General features: G+C 36.7%; 2 protein-coding genes across 2 annotated transcripts in view; both read right to left on the minus strand.

The window, feature by feature from the left end:
* The window catches only part of LOC100019732 (transmembrane protein 143), a 28,899-nt gene that overhangs the window by 11,254 nt on the left and 694 nt on the right, over positions 1–16,951 (minus strand). The window lies entirely within an intron of this gene.
* On the minus strand, positions 73–15,565 carry LOC100019795 (insulin-induced gene 2 protein-like). Its single transcript, XM_056810582.1, has one exon. The coding sequence runs from the start codon at positions 15,424–15,426 to the stop codon at positions 14,824–14,826; it is 603 nt and encodes a 200-aa protein (XP_056666560.1). The 5' UTR covers positions 15,427–15,565; the 3' UTR covers positions 73–14,823.

Consider the following 16,951-nt stretch of genomic DNA (forward strand, 5'->3'; position numbering starts at 1 on the left):
TTGTTTCCAATGAATAATGTTTGGAAATGACCAAATAAAATAATGTTTAAAAAAAAAAGAATGGAATCCAGATTAAAAAAAAAAAAAAAGATTAGGCTGCTAGGCAGTTTGCAGAGAGACCAGAAATTTTGGAGAGAAGAATGAGACAAAAATCATATAGATAAAATGAGACAACAGCAGTCCATGGCAGATAAGAATGATAGAGCAGGAGGAAGTAAGAAAGAAGCTGCAACAGCAATGCCCGGGGCAGGCAAACAGGAGATTAAAGAGGAGAAGAATTCAGGATTATGTCAGAAGAAAGAGAAATTATGGGTTCCACTGGAAACCCCACCTCCTCCTGTCATTCTACCAGCACCAGTGCCACCTCCTCTACCTGCTATTCCACAAAAACAAATAGTAGAGGACCAGAGAAACTTTCCCTTAGGTGGAGTGGTGAAGCAATGTCCATTGAGGGAAGTTCCACTCAAATGGAAGACTGAATTGGTGATTGAATTTGTTAATACTCCCCTTAGTAAGCTCTAAAGTGAGAAATTCTGAGAGATGAAAAGTCCCCTAGAAGCAGGGGGAAGAGCATGAACTAGATTGCTCTCTTTAAGATGAGAACCCGAATAAGGTGTCTGAACCCAAATAGGAGTAAAAAAGGAAACTTCCACTGATTTTTTGAATGCTGGCCTAGATGTGACTGCTAATTCTTGGCCATATATCAGTAGAAAGTTCCAGAAAATGTAAAGATTGGATGCTCATATCATTAGATGAGTTGTCATAGCAAGCTCAAGAGGTATTTGTGAAAGAGGAACTACAACAGGAAGGACAGACAAAGAATGGACAGATTTCTAGGAAGGAAGAATGGAGTAATCACTTTGGGAGACCTCCAAAATCTTCATGCACCCTTTTGCACTATAGCTGTGGAGGAATATATCCCTTGACAGAAATTTGTCCCAAATAATTGAGAGAAAGCAAAAGATTCTCTCTCTTCCAGAGATTGAAGACTAATGTGCTGCCACTAAGGCCCGAGACTTGCAAAGTAAGACTCATGGTGACTGAGTAAAGGGAGAGAGTTTTCCTGTTCCCATCACCCAACTACTAACAGTAGTGAAATCAGAAAAAGAAAATATGGAAGACTTTAGAGATATGGATACACAAGAGGACAGAATCTGTTGAGCACTGAAATGAAGACATCGACTAAATCGACTAAATCCAGGAAGCTAAACAGGAGAGAAAAGAGAGTTCAGCAGATTTCTTGAACCAGCTGAGGGATTTAGTGAACAGAGATCCCTTAGACTGAATGTGACTGATCCTAGAAGGCAGGAAGTTCTAATGATCAGTTTTGGAAACAATTCCAGTTCAGATATCAGCAATAAACTTTGAAGGATAAATGGATGAGTAACTAAACCCCTACAGGAGTTCCTCCAAAAGACAGAGATTATATATATATATATATATATATGGAGAGAGAAGATGACAGCAAAAAGTAACTGACCAGATTTATAACCCTGGTTTTGAGGAAATTTCAGGAAGAGCAGAAGAGGTGAAGCCAATGAATATGCCAGATTGAAGGAAGAGGGAAATAAGAAGGGAAAGCCAGATTATAAGACAGGTGAATCACAGAAGAAGAGAGAGAAGTGACTTGTCTCCCCTAGAAGTTCATACTTGTTACATGCGTAAGCAGCCTGGCCACTTAACGAGAAAGTGTCCAATTAAGGACAATACTAATGAACTAACACACTGGGACCAGAACATCTGACAGAAACTGTAAATTTCCTGCCAAGACAAATGGCCAGAGTTCTTGAACACTTTGTGCCTGAATGTGAGATAATGAAGACACTGACTGTGCTAAGATTCTTTTTACAATTAGGGGATTGTTTAATGTGAAACTTTAGGAGTTGACTGACAAGACACTCCCCTCTTTGGGGTGAAGAAAATGTAAATAAATAGACTATTATATGTGGTTGGGCAAAAGAATTTATGTTTTGTATGTCCTTTATAAATTGTAAATCTGTGTGTCATGTGTGTGCACTGGGAGGGTTTGGGGGAAAAGATCTCTTTGTGATTACCGAGTCTCTTGTCTCTCAGTCCATCATTATTCTGAAAAATGAGGGAGTTGACAGATCAGGGAATGTGTTTAAGAACTTCAAAAGGGAATTTTGCCCTCTGCTTTATAGGAGACAGAGGCAGAAAAGACTGTTCAACATTTTTCTTTTTCCCTCTTTGACGGGCCACTGGATGGGAGGAGGAAAATTAGAACATGAGAAGGGAGATTTGATGGCACGATTGGATTTTTACTTAGGGTTGATTTTAAGGCTGAAATACATGTTAAAGATCTTGAAATGTGGAATTGAGTGAAATGAATGTAAAGTTAGTGATTCAGTGTTAAAAATTGTCTCTCAATTGTCTAAGATTTCAGAGGGTTTTTTTTTTCCTGTATCAATTTAATGAAGAGAGAACTGTTTGTTTTCATTGAGTTAAAAAGAACAATGGTTAGAGATTTGAATGTGTGGACATACCTAAAATGTTTGTTATTTGAGTCAACTGAAGTTGGAGATTGAAATGCAATGGGAAGTCAGCCTACTTGGCAGAAAGGGTTTTTGTTTTAAATTAGCAGATGAGAAGCAAACTCCTAATATGTGCTGGCTGTTCAATAAAACGAAATGTAAAGTGTATAAGAATTTACTACCAGCTTTTTAGAAGAGAATGTGATATATTATGAAAAAGATTCTGTATGAACTAAATTTTGGGGATTTACAAATGAGAATGTGAAAATGTTATTTTAGTATATGTGTTGTTGAAGCAAGTACCAAGTGAAAATGTAATGAACATTGAAGAAATTTTAAATTTCTAAATTTGAAATGGAGTGTCTATGAAGAGTTTGGAATATTGGTAAAGAACTGATGAATTTGTAACTTATTGGGATATATGGATTGTTGCCAAAGTATGCACTATGGGCAAAATGACTATTGTTTGGGTGTAAACATGGGTTTTAAATGCTGTCTGTTAGAACATGATTCTATTTTAAGTATGAATTGTTCTGTGAATTGAAATAATTTTTTAAGTGAATTGGGTAAGGCAAATGTACAAAAATGTCATGTATGTAAAATGATGTATGTGAATGATACAATTAATAATAAGAATGATGATGCAGACTCCTTTGAGCCACTAAAAGTAAGTAATAGAATGCCTGATGAAGTTTGAATTTATCAGAATAATGATGGGAAAAGCAAGTCGCAGTAGGGTAATGAGGAATGTAGGATTAGCATATGAAAGACATAAATTGTAGGAGACTTTAATAGAATATGGGACCTCTATCATGAGGTCCAGAGGAAGCCATGCTATATGTTACATTTATGTAGGACATATGAAGTGGGGGGAAGGAGAATAATAAATGAGATTCTGCTTTAAGCACTGGCTTGAAGGGGAAAGAGAGTAGACATTTAAAGATGAGGAATTTAAGCAATTGACTATTTCATCTCCCTCTCTTACCAAGAAGGGGGAACAAGCATTATGGAACTGAGTGTTCTCAGAGAGAAGTGAATGCGTTGTAATAGGTAGGGGTAAACTCTTTTTAATTAGATTCATGATAGAGTAAGAAAAGTCTTTTGAAGACCATAGTAGGCAACTAGATAAATTACAAGGAAGAATTGGCATTTACTATATAGAGAAGTTAGGTTTAGATCAACATCTCACATCCTACACCAAGATAAACTCAGAATGGGTGAATGACCTGAATATAAAGAAGGAAACTATAAGCAAATTAGCCAAACACAGAATAGAAAATGACTTATAAAATTCCTTTAGTAATGTAGTGTTGGGGAAATGCATCTGTTTTTGCCTTAAAGGAATTATGACCTTTTATTTAGAATATTCCTCCCCTCCCCCCTTTGGTGAATTGAATTGCCATTAAGATAACTGATGAATTATCTTCCCAGTGATGTTCAAGGTATAATAGTTGTCATTCTTAAATACTTAAAGTAAATGTCTAGTGACATGCCTTGTTTACAGTGGCATTTAAGTAGAAATTGTTTTTAAAAAAAGTTTATTTATGAAAGTTCCTTTTTCATACATTTCAGTACTATTTCCTGTGAAATAGTTTGTTGTAAAAAATAGACTCGAATACAGGACTACAATCCCCACGAGCCTTTGCTCCACTTCCCCAGAATGCCTTGTAATCTCACCTGGGCTGAGATTGAGAAGGTATTTAAGCTGATTCAAAGGCTTTTGAGGGGCTCTCTCGACTCTTGGACTTCCGTTTTGGGGCAGGCCTGTTTTTTTTCATAATGTAGGTGAGGTTGTGTCTAGGCCACTCTATGGCCTGGACACGTGTTTCTTATCCTGTATTTTCTTTAATCCTTAATCTTCAATAAACCTCTAAAACATATAATACTTCTTGCAGAGAGAAACTAATTTCTACCTGCCTCAGTCTCCCCATCTCCCCTAAATTTTAATCTTTACAGTTGGCGTAACCACTTCGGGAGAAAAAATCTCAATCTTCTGATTTAATCTTTAATATCTAGTACCTAGAAATTTTTTTTTTTGAGCCATATCTCTCTGGCCAAGGTTTTTTACCCTTGCAAAGCTGCTGCTCATTTAGTTCCAGACAGTAGATAGCTCACAGGCTCCATCCAGACCCGGCTCAGCCGCTTTTGCCTGTTGGTGTTCAGCCCCCATCCAGACCTGTTTTGTTTTTGCTGCCCACCTGGTCCCTGGCTGCTAAGTTCTGCCTGCCTGCTTCTGCTCCTGCTCCTGGCCTCTCACCTGGTGCCCCAGCTCCGCTTGTCTGCGCTCCAGCTCTGGCCCGACCCACCCCAAGCGGTCTGCCCCTCACCCATCTGGCCTCCAATCCAGATGGCTCATCACCCCAGCCCCAGACCCACAAGCGTGACCCCAGCCGGCTCATCACCCAGATCCTTGGAGCAGATCGCTCAGGACTCATTGCGATCAGCTGGTTACAGTATTGGCCACATGGGTAGAGGGGAGAGAAGAGAGGGAAAGGAGACCGGGTAATTTTCCCTGAGGCTAAGCCTCCACGTGGATGGGGGTATTGGCCACAGGGGTATCAGAGCAGGGGAAAGAGAGACTAGAGAGAAGAAACAGATCTTTTCAAACAGAAACTTAATAGCAATGGGCTGTTTAAAAGGGTACCTTTTGACTGTTCTGGTAATTTCATTGATTTCACCTGCGTGCCAGAAGAAAGATTCAGCCCAAAGATTCAACTTTGAATTTGCAAATGGGTGGCTCAGGGCACTGAGAGCATGGTCCTGGGTTAAAATCTGGCCTCAGATACTTCCCAGCTACGGGGCCCAGGACGGGTCCCTTAACCCCCATTGCCTAGCTCTTACTACTCTGCCTTCGGACTATAGACATTTAAATGGATAATTAAAAACAAACAAAAAACCCCCAAGGAACTTTGAAGAGACTAAAGGCTATATTTTAAGGCATTTCAGACTCCAATGGTTTATAAAAAATCTCTGTATTCTATTGCATTTTTTGTTATGGTTTAACTTTTTGATTTTAAGTTCATATATTACTGGATTCAATATTATTCTGCTTGAACTGAAGGTTGATTGAATTTATTTTGAATGTACTGAGTTTTGAAATTCTGTTTTCCCCCTATAACTGTGTTGAACAAATATTATTGTGAATAAGCCCATCTATGAAAAAACAGCTTTTTTCTATTTTGCTGAGGATAGATGGACTTCAGAACTGGTTATAATTGTATAACAACCTTTGGAAAATTTAATGTGCTAAATATCTCAAATGATTTTAAGGGTTTTTTTAAATATGATTTTTGTAATTTTTTTAAACCATCTCTGGTTATTTTTGCCTGCGCCTACCACGAGGTAAGGCCAAGAGTAGCTGAAGTGAAATACATTTTATAAACCCCAACCTTCCCACATTTCTAAATATGTGAATAGAAGTTGGGCAGTTAATCTCAGGGCATTTGTATCCCTAAAAGCCTCCAAAAGGAGCACCCCTTTATTTATACTCTTCAGCTCACTACTTTACTTGCACCAGAATGATATCTAGATTTCTTGATTATGTTCTTAGTCCAAGATGAGTTTTACTTTGTTTAAAAATATGTTTAATTACCAAGGTTGAAAGATTGCTATGTTCGTAAAAATTGTGACAAATGTCCATCAATTCATAGGTTTTTAAAAATGTCATACAGCAACTTATGTGAAATATGAAAGTGTGTTTGTTTGCTATTGTAATTAATTGGGCTATTGAGAATTTTGGAGATTTTGATATCTACATATTTGTACTACTGTATTTTTAAAGATGAAAAAATTGTTAACCTTGTTCAATTCATTTGCCTTCTACTCACAGTGATCATGGCCAGATACAAAGAGGAAATGGATCTCATTTTTTGGTGAGAAAGCCTTGTATTTTATATTTTCTTAACTGACACAGTGTCAATGATTATAAGCTATATTTTTGAATTTTTTAAAGCTCTTTTATTATTATATTTTCTTGCATGTGCAATTCAGTTTTTTTATTATTTTTTCTCTCCTTTTTATATTTGAAGCACATGTCACCAGCATTAAGATTTTCTTTAACTTTTTGACTTTTCAGTGCTACAAGTTTGAAATACATTTGCTAATGCATGCCCTAAAAAGCTTGTGACTATAAAAAAGATGCCACTAATTATTTAAAAAAAATTATGGGACTTTGCTTAATGATTCTGTCTGATTCCAGGACAAGAGATACACACAAGAGCCATTTCACAGAGCAAAAGAAAAGCAAATCCAGGATGGATTGATGCACTTCTAGGCCAATACAAAGGTCTTGAACCTAGTGTGAAGACTCAAGGTTACTATGTTTAACCTGTGTTAAGACATAGGCTTTCCTTGTGTCCACACTCACTCTGAAGATACTCACAGACGAGTATCCCCAAAACCTTGGCTCCTATAATCTGGTCCCCTTTTCTGCCTTTCATAGTGTGGCAACTTTCTGTAGTCCTGGCTATTGACTGGGTAAATGCATCATTGCTTAGGTCATTTTGATTGGGCCCTGATTCAAGGACCTGTTATACATTTATTTTTCTTTTACTTGGAATTTTTACACATAAGACTTTGATAGTCTATATTTTCATCCAGAAATTTTTCTTTTCTTTTTGATTTTTCTGATGTCTTTTTAATATCTCTTGCCAATTGATTCATATACCTCATACCTCAGCCATGCATCCCTAACTGATTCTGTATTTTTCAATCACCCACAACATGGGGAAATGTAAAAAAATATTATTGTAAATTGCAAAGTTTAAATTCCTTTTGAGAAGAATTTTAGGTTAAGAAGATGCTCCCTCTCTGAATCCAGAACTGAACTGTTGGAGAAGCCACCATGAAGAAGCCTCCAGACCACAAGCTGCACAAGATCAAATTGAACTTTGGGTGTGGTTGATTAAACATTTATTTGTATGTATACTTTTATGCCAAAGGAGACTGCCCCCTAACGGCTTTTTGTCAATGTGTTCAGCAATTATTGGTTTTATTCTTTTTTCTCTTATCCTCAAATTATTGTAATCTTTAAATTGATTATGTTTTTATGATCCTTTTGGGGAAAAATTAATTTTTCCAAAAATGATCACATGGGAAAATGTAAAAAATAGACTCGAATACAGGACTACAATCCCCACGAGCCTTTGCTCCACTTCCCCAGAATGCCTTGTAATCTCACCTGGGCTGAGATTGAGAAGGTATTTAAGCTGATTCAAAGGCTTTTGAGGGGCTCTCTCGACTCTTGGACTTCCGTTTTGGGGCAGGCCTGGTTTTTTTCATAATGTAGGTGAGGTTGTGTATAGGCCACTCTATGGCCTGGACACATGTTTCTTATCCTGTATTTTCTTTAATCCTTAATCTTCAATAAACCTCTAAAAAATATAATACTCCTTGTAGAGAGAAACTAATTTCTACCTGCCTCAGTCTCCCCATCTCCCCTAAATTTTAATCTTTACATTGTTTGTTTTTAACAAGAATCAGAAGACGGAATTACCTATTCCACATGGCTCCCAATACATAACTGCATCTCTGCCTTAGGCTTAAAATGAACCAGAAAGCCACCTAGAAATTTTGTAGTGGTATAACTTGGTAGTAAGAGGTCACTAAAGGGAAAAGATTACCTTGCTGTAAGAGCAGCAATTTTCTAAAAAATAGTGTTTAAAGCCTATCCAAGAGGAAAAGCACTTTATGTCTTGGACAGATCCTGAAGAAAGAGAGTGAACTAGACTTAGAATTAAAAAGGAAGAAGAAACTCAGCTACCTTGCATTCTAGATATTAAGCAATGTTCTTAAAGAATCCTGTCTTCTTAAAATAATGGGCCCACTTTTGAACACTGATATTCTTCTGGTGATACTCTAAGATTGTGAATCATGGTATCCCAAAGCCTCTTGAAAATTAAAATTACTGATCACCCAAAATTCAATAGAAAGACCAGTGGTAGATATGAATAGGCTCCAGCACATTAAGAACAAAAAATTAACATTGGTGTCTGGGGTTTGCTAATCAAATCTTAGAAGTTCCTGTGAGCAGGAAACTTCTGTGTTCCTGGGAGCAGTGGCATCTTTTTCCATCCTGACAATTTCTCTGTGTGTGTGTGAGTATTGAAGACCCAGAAACTCTATGCTAAAGACGAGACCAACCACCTTGGCTTAGGCCTCTAGCCATCTTTATCTGACAAACTGCATGCTGTTTCTATTCATTAGTGGGCCAGCTAGACAGGATTTTAGGTAGCTAGATTTTCTATAGGTAGTGAGATATAGTAGTTAGTGTAGCCCCAACTCTGTTGGGGACCGAAGAGACCTTTGCTGGTTAGTCTGACTGGTTGAAGAAAGATATTGTTAGATCTAGCGACATCTTCACCCTGGTCCCCTAGCCCATCCTGTATTTGAGAAACAAATGAAGTTCTTGTTTGTAACATCAAGAAAGCAGTCAGATTGTGTTATCCTCTCAGATTGCTGGTGTGGCCAAACATCTGGGCCTAGAGCCTGTGGTCAACTGCTATTGGGTTCAGCACTGGTCCAAACCTCAAAACCAAGTTAAACTTATTTATTTCATATCTCTACATTTCTTCACCCATTTTCCCTCAGTCACCTGCTTCCCTTCTCAGGTGTTCACCCACAATGATAATATTTTGTGGCTGCTGGGAGCAACAAAAGATTTTGTAGCAAAAAACAATCTATTATAGTCCTACCTATATCTATTATGCCAATATCAATCCATTTGGCCAGGGGACTTCCAGGTTGATTGATATGGCACTGTTTCGGTTACTTCTACTTTATTCAGGGTTTTTTTTTTCTACTTTATTCAGGGTTTGTTTTTTTTTTTTTAATTGTCTGAGATCATGGGAGGGAGACAAAGAAATAAATAATGCAACAGAAACTGTAATTACTCATATAATCTAGTTGACTTTAGAAACAAGTGAAAATCCTTAAAAGTTAAATAAGATAAAGAAAACAAATAAAATCTCTGCTCCTTGACCCAGGGTTTTGTTGTATTCTAAAGAGGATTCCCTGGAAGATAGGGTAAGGGACAGAGACTACACTTATGAATTCATTGATAATGAGGAATTCTTAGATGAGGAAGCTTCCTCTTACAATGAAGACTAACCCTAACCCTAGAGCACTGACAGTTTCAAGAACATGCTCAGGGAGCCATAATCACTATGTGTCAGCATCAGGATTTTAAGTCAGATCTTCCTAATTCTCTTGGCAGCTCCCCATCCAGTGTACAATGCTGCCTCTCCCTTGAGAATGACATATTCTAATATAGAAAAGAACTCCACATGATGTGATTTGTTATGAAAATTCTGATGTCATCTAAGAAGAGCAGCATATAAGGTGCCTATTAAATGAGGGGGTTGGACTGAAAAATAGCTACAACCCTTTGCCATTCTAATTCTATTTTCCTATAATCCCATGTGCTGGGACTCCTCCATATTAGACCCTATTATTTATCTCCATCAGAACATGGAGGTAACTGAGCTGGGAAACAATGTCACTAGCATGGCTGCACTACAAAAGGACACTGGGGTTGCAACAGACAAATCCCTTAACCTCTCTTAGTTCTCAGTTTTCTAATCCATAAAATGGAGCAATGAGATATTTCTTTTGTACCTATTGAAGGGATTTTGTATTAATCAAATGAGATAATATGGGTAGATATTAAAATACTAAATGCATATTGCCTGTGATTAATACTTCATAGAAACAAATTATTCATGTGACATGTAACAGTTAAAAATGCAACATTTAAAACTTGAAATATTACATCAATTTCCCTCCAAAACATAGTGAAATCATTTCCCTCAACCATTTAAATCTGAAAAAAATTCACACTCTGTAAGCATTTTGTAATCACAGTGCCATATATGCTTATGTTAGAGGATCATAGATTTAGAACTAGATGGAAGTTATATAGTTCAACTCCCTCAATTTAAAATGAATAAACTGGGACTTGGGAATACTAAACAAGTTTATGCAGTTTATGAGTAGAAGTTAGGGTAGCTAGGCAGTGCAGTGGATAGAGTACCCAGCCTGGAGTCAGGAAGATGTCAGTTCAAATCCAGCTTCAGCTGTGTGATCTGGGCAAGCCTTTTTACTCTGTTTGCCCCTGTCTCCTCATCTGTAAATGAACTGGAGAAGAAAATGGCAAAGTACTCCAATCTCTTGCCCAAGAAGTCTCCAAATGGTTATATAAAGAGTTGGACATAACTGAAACAAATGAAAAAGCAACAGAAGTGGAATAGATATTTGAACTCATGCCCTTTGATTCTGGAAATGACTCTCTTATCACTGAATGGTACTGTCTCCCAATTATTGGGTTTCTAAGGGAAATTCTAATTGAATCATTTGAAAGCATTTAGAAAGTTAGCTTAATTAAATAAATGAAATGTTTGCAAGTAAACTATTATCTAAGACCTCCTGAGTTCTCTTCACATCCATTCTTTAGGCTAGTTAGGTAATCAGTAGACAAATCTTTCTCTGTAATTCAGGCTCCAGATCATGATCTTCAGTTTTATCTTGACTATTTTCTTTTTTTTTTTTAACCCTTACCTACAAAATATTTACTTCATCTCTTGGAAAGTTTCCACATTTTCAAAATACCATTTGTAATTCATAGTGGAAAAAGAATAGAAATTAAAGGCTTTGACCAAGAATTTAGAGGTCAGATTGAACCAATGGATGAAGGCAATACTTATAAATCTTTTTTTTTTTTAAACCCTTACCTTCCACCTTGGAATCAATATTGTGTATTGGTTCCAAGGCAGAGGAGTGGTAAGGGCTAGGCAATGGGGATTAAATGACTTGCCCAGGGTCACACAGCCAGGAAGTGTCTGAAGCCAGATTTCTAGGCCTGGCTCTCAATCCACTGAACTACCTAACTGCCCCCTATCTTGACTATTTTCAATAAACATTGAGCATCATAAAAAACTAATTGGCATGGTGCTAGATATTACATATCAAAAACTACACAGTCAAAATTCTGGCTCTTTTTCAGAGTTCATTATAGGAAATTTTATTTACCTAGAACTACTATTATGAGCTACATCCTAAGAGTATATTAAAATGAAGCATCAGTTTTTTGTCTGTGTACATAAGAAGGGTAATGGTCATTAGAAAATAAATCATGACTTTTCTGTTTAGTTTTCAATTTCTTAAGATAATTTATTATTTATGCTATGTGATGATCACGGTGTGGAGTAAAATCAGTAGTGTATTATTCACAAATATAGTTAGCATTAGGATTAATAGTAATGGTGATCATTTCATATCAATAATCCCTGTAACTTTCCAATATAGATTAGTTAAAGTTAAGGCCCTTCAGGGAAGAGAGAAGCCTTTTTCTGCATAACAAACAGCAGAAGCAACCTCTCCCTGAAGTGAACAGAACCCTTCCCCCAGAATCCTCCCCCCTTTTTTTAAAATTTTAAACAAGACCTTTAATATACATAAAACTTTCAATACATATTTAACCAATAGACTGGAACTCTTCACTATTGGGTATGTTAATACATAAAAAAGCTACACGCCCCCAATTGCATATAATGAGGCCATAAATCTAGGAGTTCTAATGATAAGTGAACCAAGCCAAAATGGTTAACAATTACCAGAACTCCCAAAAGAGCATTAGAACCTTCAAATTCTACAGATTTGGGAGTTTATTATATATGCAAAAGAATTAAGAGGTGCTAAATTCCTTGTGATTGTTAAAAAGCCACTTTAAACATTGCTTATGACCTTTATTTTTGCCTACTCCATCCTCTCCTAAATTCATACTGAAAAACAATAATGCTAATAATCTCTCATGGGCTTCACATATAATACTAGTAAAATATGTATAAATAGATGTTTACTTCTTTGGATCCTCTCCAGTATTGCAGGTAGATATGTATTTTAAAACATTTCACAAAAAGTTCATCTTTATCACAAAAGACAAAAAATTCAAATACTTAGGCTTTTCTTTACCCATTAAGATAGAATCCCAACAATAAAGTAGGATACCCATAACTCACACTGCTGTGCATAGAAAAATAAAAGGCAAACACAGGAACTATATGAACACAACTACAAAACACTTTCCACACAACTAAAACTAGACTTGAACAATTGGGAAAAGATTAACTGCTCATGGGTAAGACGAGCCAATATAATAAAAATGACCATCCTACCCAAACTCATCTATCTATTTAGTGCCATACCCATGGAACTTCCAAAAATTTTTTTTACTGATTTAGAAAAAACCATAACAAAGCTCATTTGGAAGAACAAAAGATCAAGCATATACAGGGAAATAATGGGAAAAAAAATACAAAGGAAGGGGGCCTTGCAGTCCCAGATCTCAGACTATATTATAAAGCAGTGGTCATCAAAACAATTTGGTACTGGCTAAGAGACAGAAAGGAGGATCAGTGGAATATACTGGGGGCAAACGACCTCAGCAAGACAGTATATGACAAACCCAAAGTTCCCAGCTTTTGGGACAAAAATCCACTATTTCATAAAAACTGCTGGGAAAATTGGAGGACAGTGTGGGAAAGATTAGGTTTAGATCAACACCTCGCACCCTACACCAAGATAAATTCAAAATGGGTGAATGACTTGAACATAAAGAAGGAAACTATAAGAAAATTAGGCGAACACAGAATAGCATACATGTCAGATCTTTGGGAAGGGAAAGACTTTAAAACCAAGCAAGACTTAGAAAGAGTTACAAAATGCAAAATAAATAATCTGGAATACATCAAATTAAAAAGTTTTTGTACAAACAAAACCAATGTAACCAAAATCAGAAGGGTAGCAACAAATTGGGAAACAATCTTCATAAAAACCTCTGATAAAGGTTTAATTACTCAAATTTACAAAGAACTAAATCAATTGTACAAAAAATCAAGCCATTCTCCAATTTATAAATGGGCAAGGGACATGAACAGGCAGTTCTCAGCCAAAGAAATCAAAACTATTAATAAGCACATGAAAAAGTGCTCTACATCCCTTATAATCAGAGAGATGCAAATCAAAACAACTCTGAGGTATCACCTCACACCTAGCAGATTGGCTAACATGACAGCTATGGAAAGTAATGAATGCTAGAGAGGATGTGGCAAAGTCGGGACATTAATTCATTGCTGGTGGAGTTGTGAATTGATCCAGCCATTCTGGAGGGCAATTTGGAACTATTCCCAAAGGGTGATAAAAGACTGACCTTTGATCCAGCTATAGCACTGCTGGGTTTGTACCCCAAAGAGATAATAAGGAAAAAGACTTGTACAAGAATATTCATAGCTGCCCTCTTTGTGGTGGCCAAAAATTGGAAAATGTGGGGATGCCCTTCAATTGGGGAATGGCTGAACAAATTGTGGTATATGTTGGTGATGGAATACTACTGTGCTAAAAGGAATAATAAAGTGGAGGAATTCCATGGAGACTGGAACAACCTCCAGGAAGTGATGCAGAGCGAGAGGAGCAGAACCAGGAAAACATTGTACACAGAGACTGATACACTGTGGTACAATCGAATGTAATGGACTTCTCCATTAGTGGCAATGCAATGTCCCTGAACAATCTGCAGGAATCTAAAAAAATACTATCCACAATCAGAAGATAAACTGTGGGAGTAAAAACACTGCTTGACTACAGGGGTTAAGGGGACATGTCTGAGAAGAGACTCTAAATGAACACTCTAATGCAAATACCAACAACAGGGAAATGGGTTCAAGTCAAGAACACATGTGATAACCAGTGGAATTGTGCATGGGCTATGGGAGAGGGAAAGGTGGTGGGAGGGGGGACGGGGAGGAAAAGAAAATGATCTTTGTTTCCAGTGAATAATGTTTGGAAATGACCAAATAAAATAATGTTTAAAATTTAAAAAATAGAAAAAGAAAAATAAAAGGCAGGAAAGTAAAAAATAAAAGAGAAAATATCAGAAATTCAATTGAATTCTTGGCTTTCCTCCTTATATTATGCCATTTCAATAATTTTTTAAATGTTCATAACACAATCATTTTCTACATGACAATAATAGAATATTTTGGCACATTAACATTGTGATACAATATGTGTTATATTAAAAAAAATTAACTCCTTTATTAACCAGTAGTCTTATTTTTGGTGCAACCTCATCTTTGACAGTTACTAAAATCAAATACACAAAGGTCTGTAACTGATTGACAGAAGTAGCAATCATAGATTGCAGTAATATATACCACTGAAGGAAAAAAAACTGCATCTTAGCAATTTTACAGTCCAATGTTTTCTTGGTATCTCTATCATTTACATGCTTCTTTAAATCTTGTTTATTTTTCTGTACAAAAACATATTTTTGCTTTCTTCATTCTTGATGAGATTTTTCTGCAGTGACTTTACATTCATACATGGCCAGTTGTCGATCAATATTTCCCATTGTTTTGCCACCAGCAAAAAATATACATGGTAACCAAGAACAGACATAAAGAAAATCTGGAGATGTATACTGATAAACCCCATTGTAGACTAGTAGTTGAGTGACCAAGGTTGCCAAGAAAGCAATTCCTACTCCAAGACCAAAACCACTTCGTGATCTATCAAAAGTCCACCACAAGCCAATGGATAGTGCAGCTAGAGTGAGAGACAACTGTATATTGTTGTCAAAATCTACTTTAGCACTGGCATGATTAATACCAACAAAGACTGCTACACATCGCATTACACTAGAACACTCTCTTTTAAATTCATGTGACTCTCCCAGATGCCTGTCAATGCAAGGGTATAACAACCTAATCACAGCTGAAGCTGTGCCACAGCATGGTGGCAACCACCATGCTGAAGAAAAGATGCTTGCAATCACATCTGGTGGAAGGAGTGTGACATTTCTCTGAATCTGATGTAGATTTAATACTAGAGCAAGAAACACTCCAATCAAAAACAGAACTACTCCACGAATCATCAAGTTCATACTCCAACTAGTGACAGAAGAAATGTATGGCCCACACTTTGGGGGTACAGATGATGCTGTCTCTCTCTCTCTGCCATAGTTTCATAAGTTTAATAACTTCTAACAATCACAGTAGATAATAAACTTTTCATCGGTAATTCATCTTGTCCTGAATCAGAACCTACCCTAAATCCCCAGTTTCCCCCATCTTCCCTGGCCACGCACCCCCCACCCTATCACCACCACTACTGGCCACCACTGGCCGCCACTCCTCCCCATGCTAGATTCCCCCAAACTCCTCCCCCTTGCCACAATCCCCTTTTGATAGCTTTAGTTAGTACTTCTTTTAAATGGGGTCAAACACTTCTCCTTTTCTTTGTGATTGATTTCTAATAGCTCTGACAGAATGTTCAATTTGCATTTTAAAGGTTAAAAAGGTTAGAAGCCGAGTTGTGGTGGTAGAAATTTACAGCTCAAGAGATTCCCATGAAAACTTTCCCCCTATGGAAAATATCTATCATTAAAAAAAAAGTTTCTATCTGAAAGACCTTGGCCATGTCTAAATAGAAATTGCAAACTTGAGGAATATTCCCTTGTCTTAGGAACTTGGGAGTGGAAGGAAGGAAGAACAAGATAAAGAAAAATATAAGATACATAGATATTGTATCACACAGTGGTGATAGGGGGTGGCTAAAAAGGAACATTATATTAATTTTCTAGAAATTCTGAATTGATCTGTATACCCTTGAACAATGCTTTGGTTATCCTTAGCAGTACTTCCCCCATCACTGCTCTTTCTATGATAAAGACCACATCCTGTCAACATCTTATCAAAGTCTCCTGTTTGCTCAAGTGGTTTCTGGGGATGCTAGCTCCCTAAAGACCTACTCCACACATAAAGCTTCTCAGCTTTATGTTCAATAATGAAGAAAATGATGATTACAATAAGAGTTTTGTGATTTAATAAAAAAATAAGTACAAGGTTATTAATTGAATGCATCATGAATATATTATCTAACAAGGCATATATCACATAGAAAACAACCCAAATTTTATCATAAAGTTCCCAGTCTTCTACTGAAGTATCATATTAGACCCATTTAAAACACAAAAGAGCAAAGAACATAGGTATGTGTGGAGAGGGTTCAATCATCTTGAGTTTGGGTTGTTTTGTTAAAGAAGGCTTGCTGTATTTGTAAAAATGAATTTTCACGAAAACAACTCTTTATTTTTAAGAGGTCACATGCCTTTGTATTGGCTATTTCCATAATATTAAAAATTAGGGGGAAATAAAGATTTCTTAGCAGCATTAAGAAAAGGAGGCATTCGGAAACCTTAAAAAGTTTCCAATTTGGCAGAAGCCAAAAGACTTTCTTGTAGAGAAGTGGTCATGTTGAGTGGCTTTTATTCTCTACAATGATATAGTTGCTATAGTGGATGTTTTTTAGTTGCTATATATATATATATTTATATATTACTAGTGTTGCCTTCTGGTGGCATAAAGGCAACACTGCAGTTCAACAGAAAAGGGGGAAAAATACTGAGT

Source organism: Monodelphis domestica, chromosome 1 (genome assembly GCF_027887165.1).
Source record: "Monodelphis domestica isolate mMonDom1 chromosome 1, mMonDom1.pri, whole genome shotgun sequence".
Taxonomy (NCBI): Eukaryota; Metazoa; Chordata; class Mammalia; order Didelphimorphia; family Didelphidae; genus Monodelphis; species Monodelphis domestica.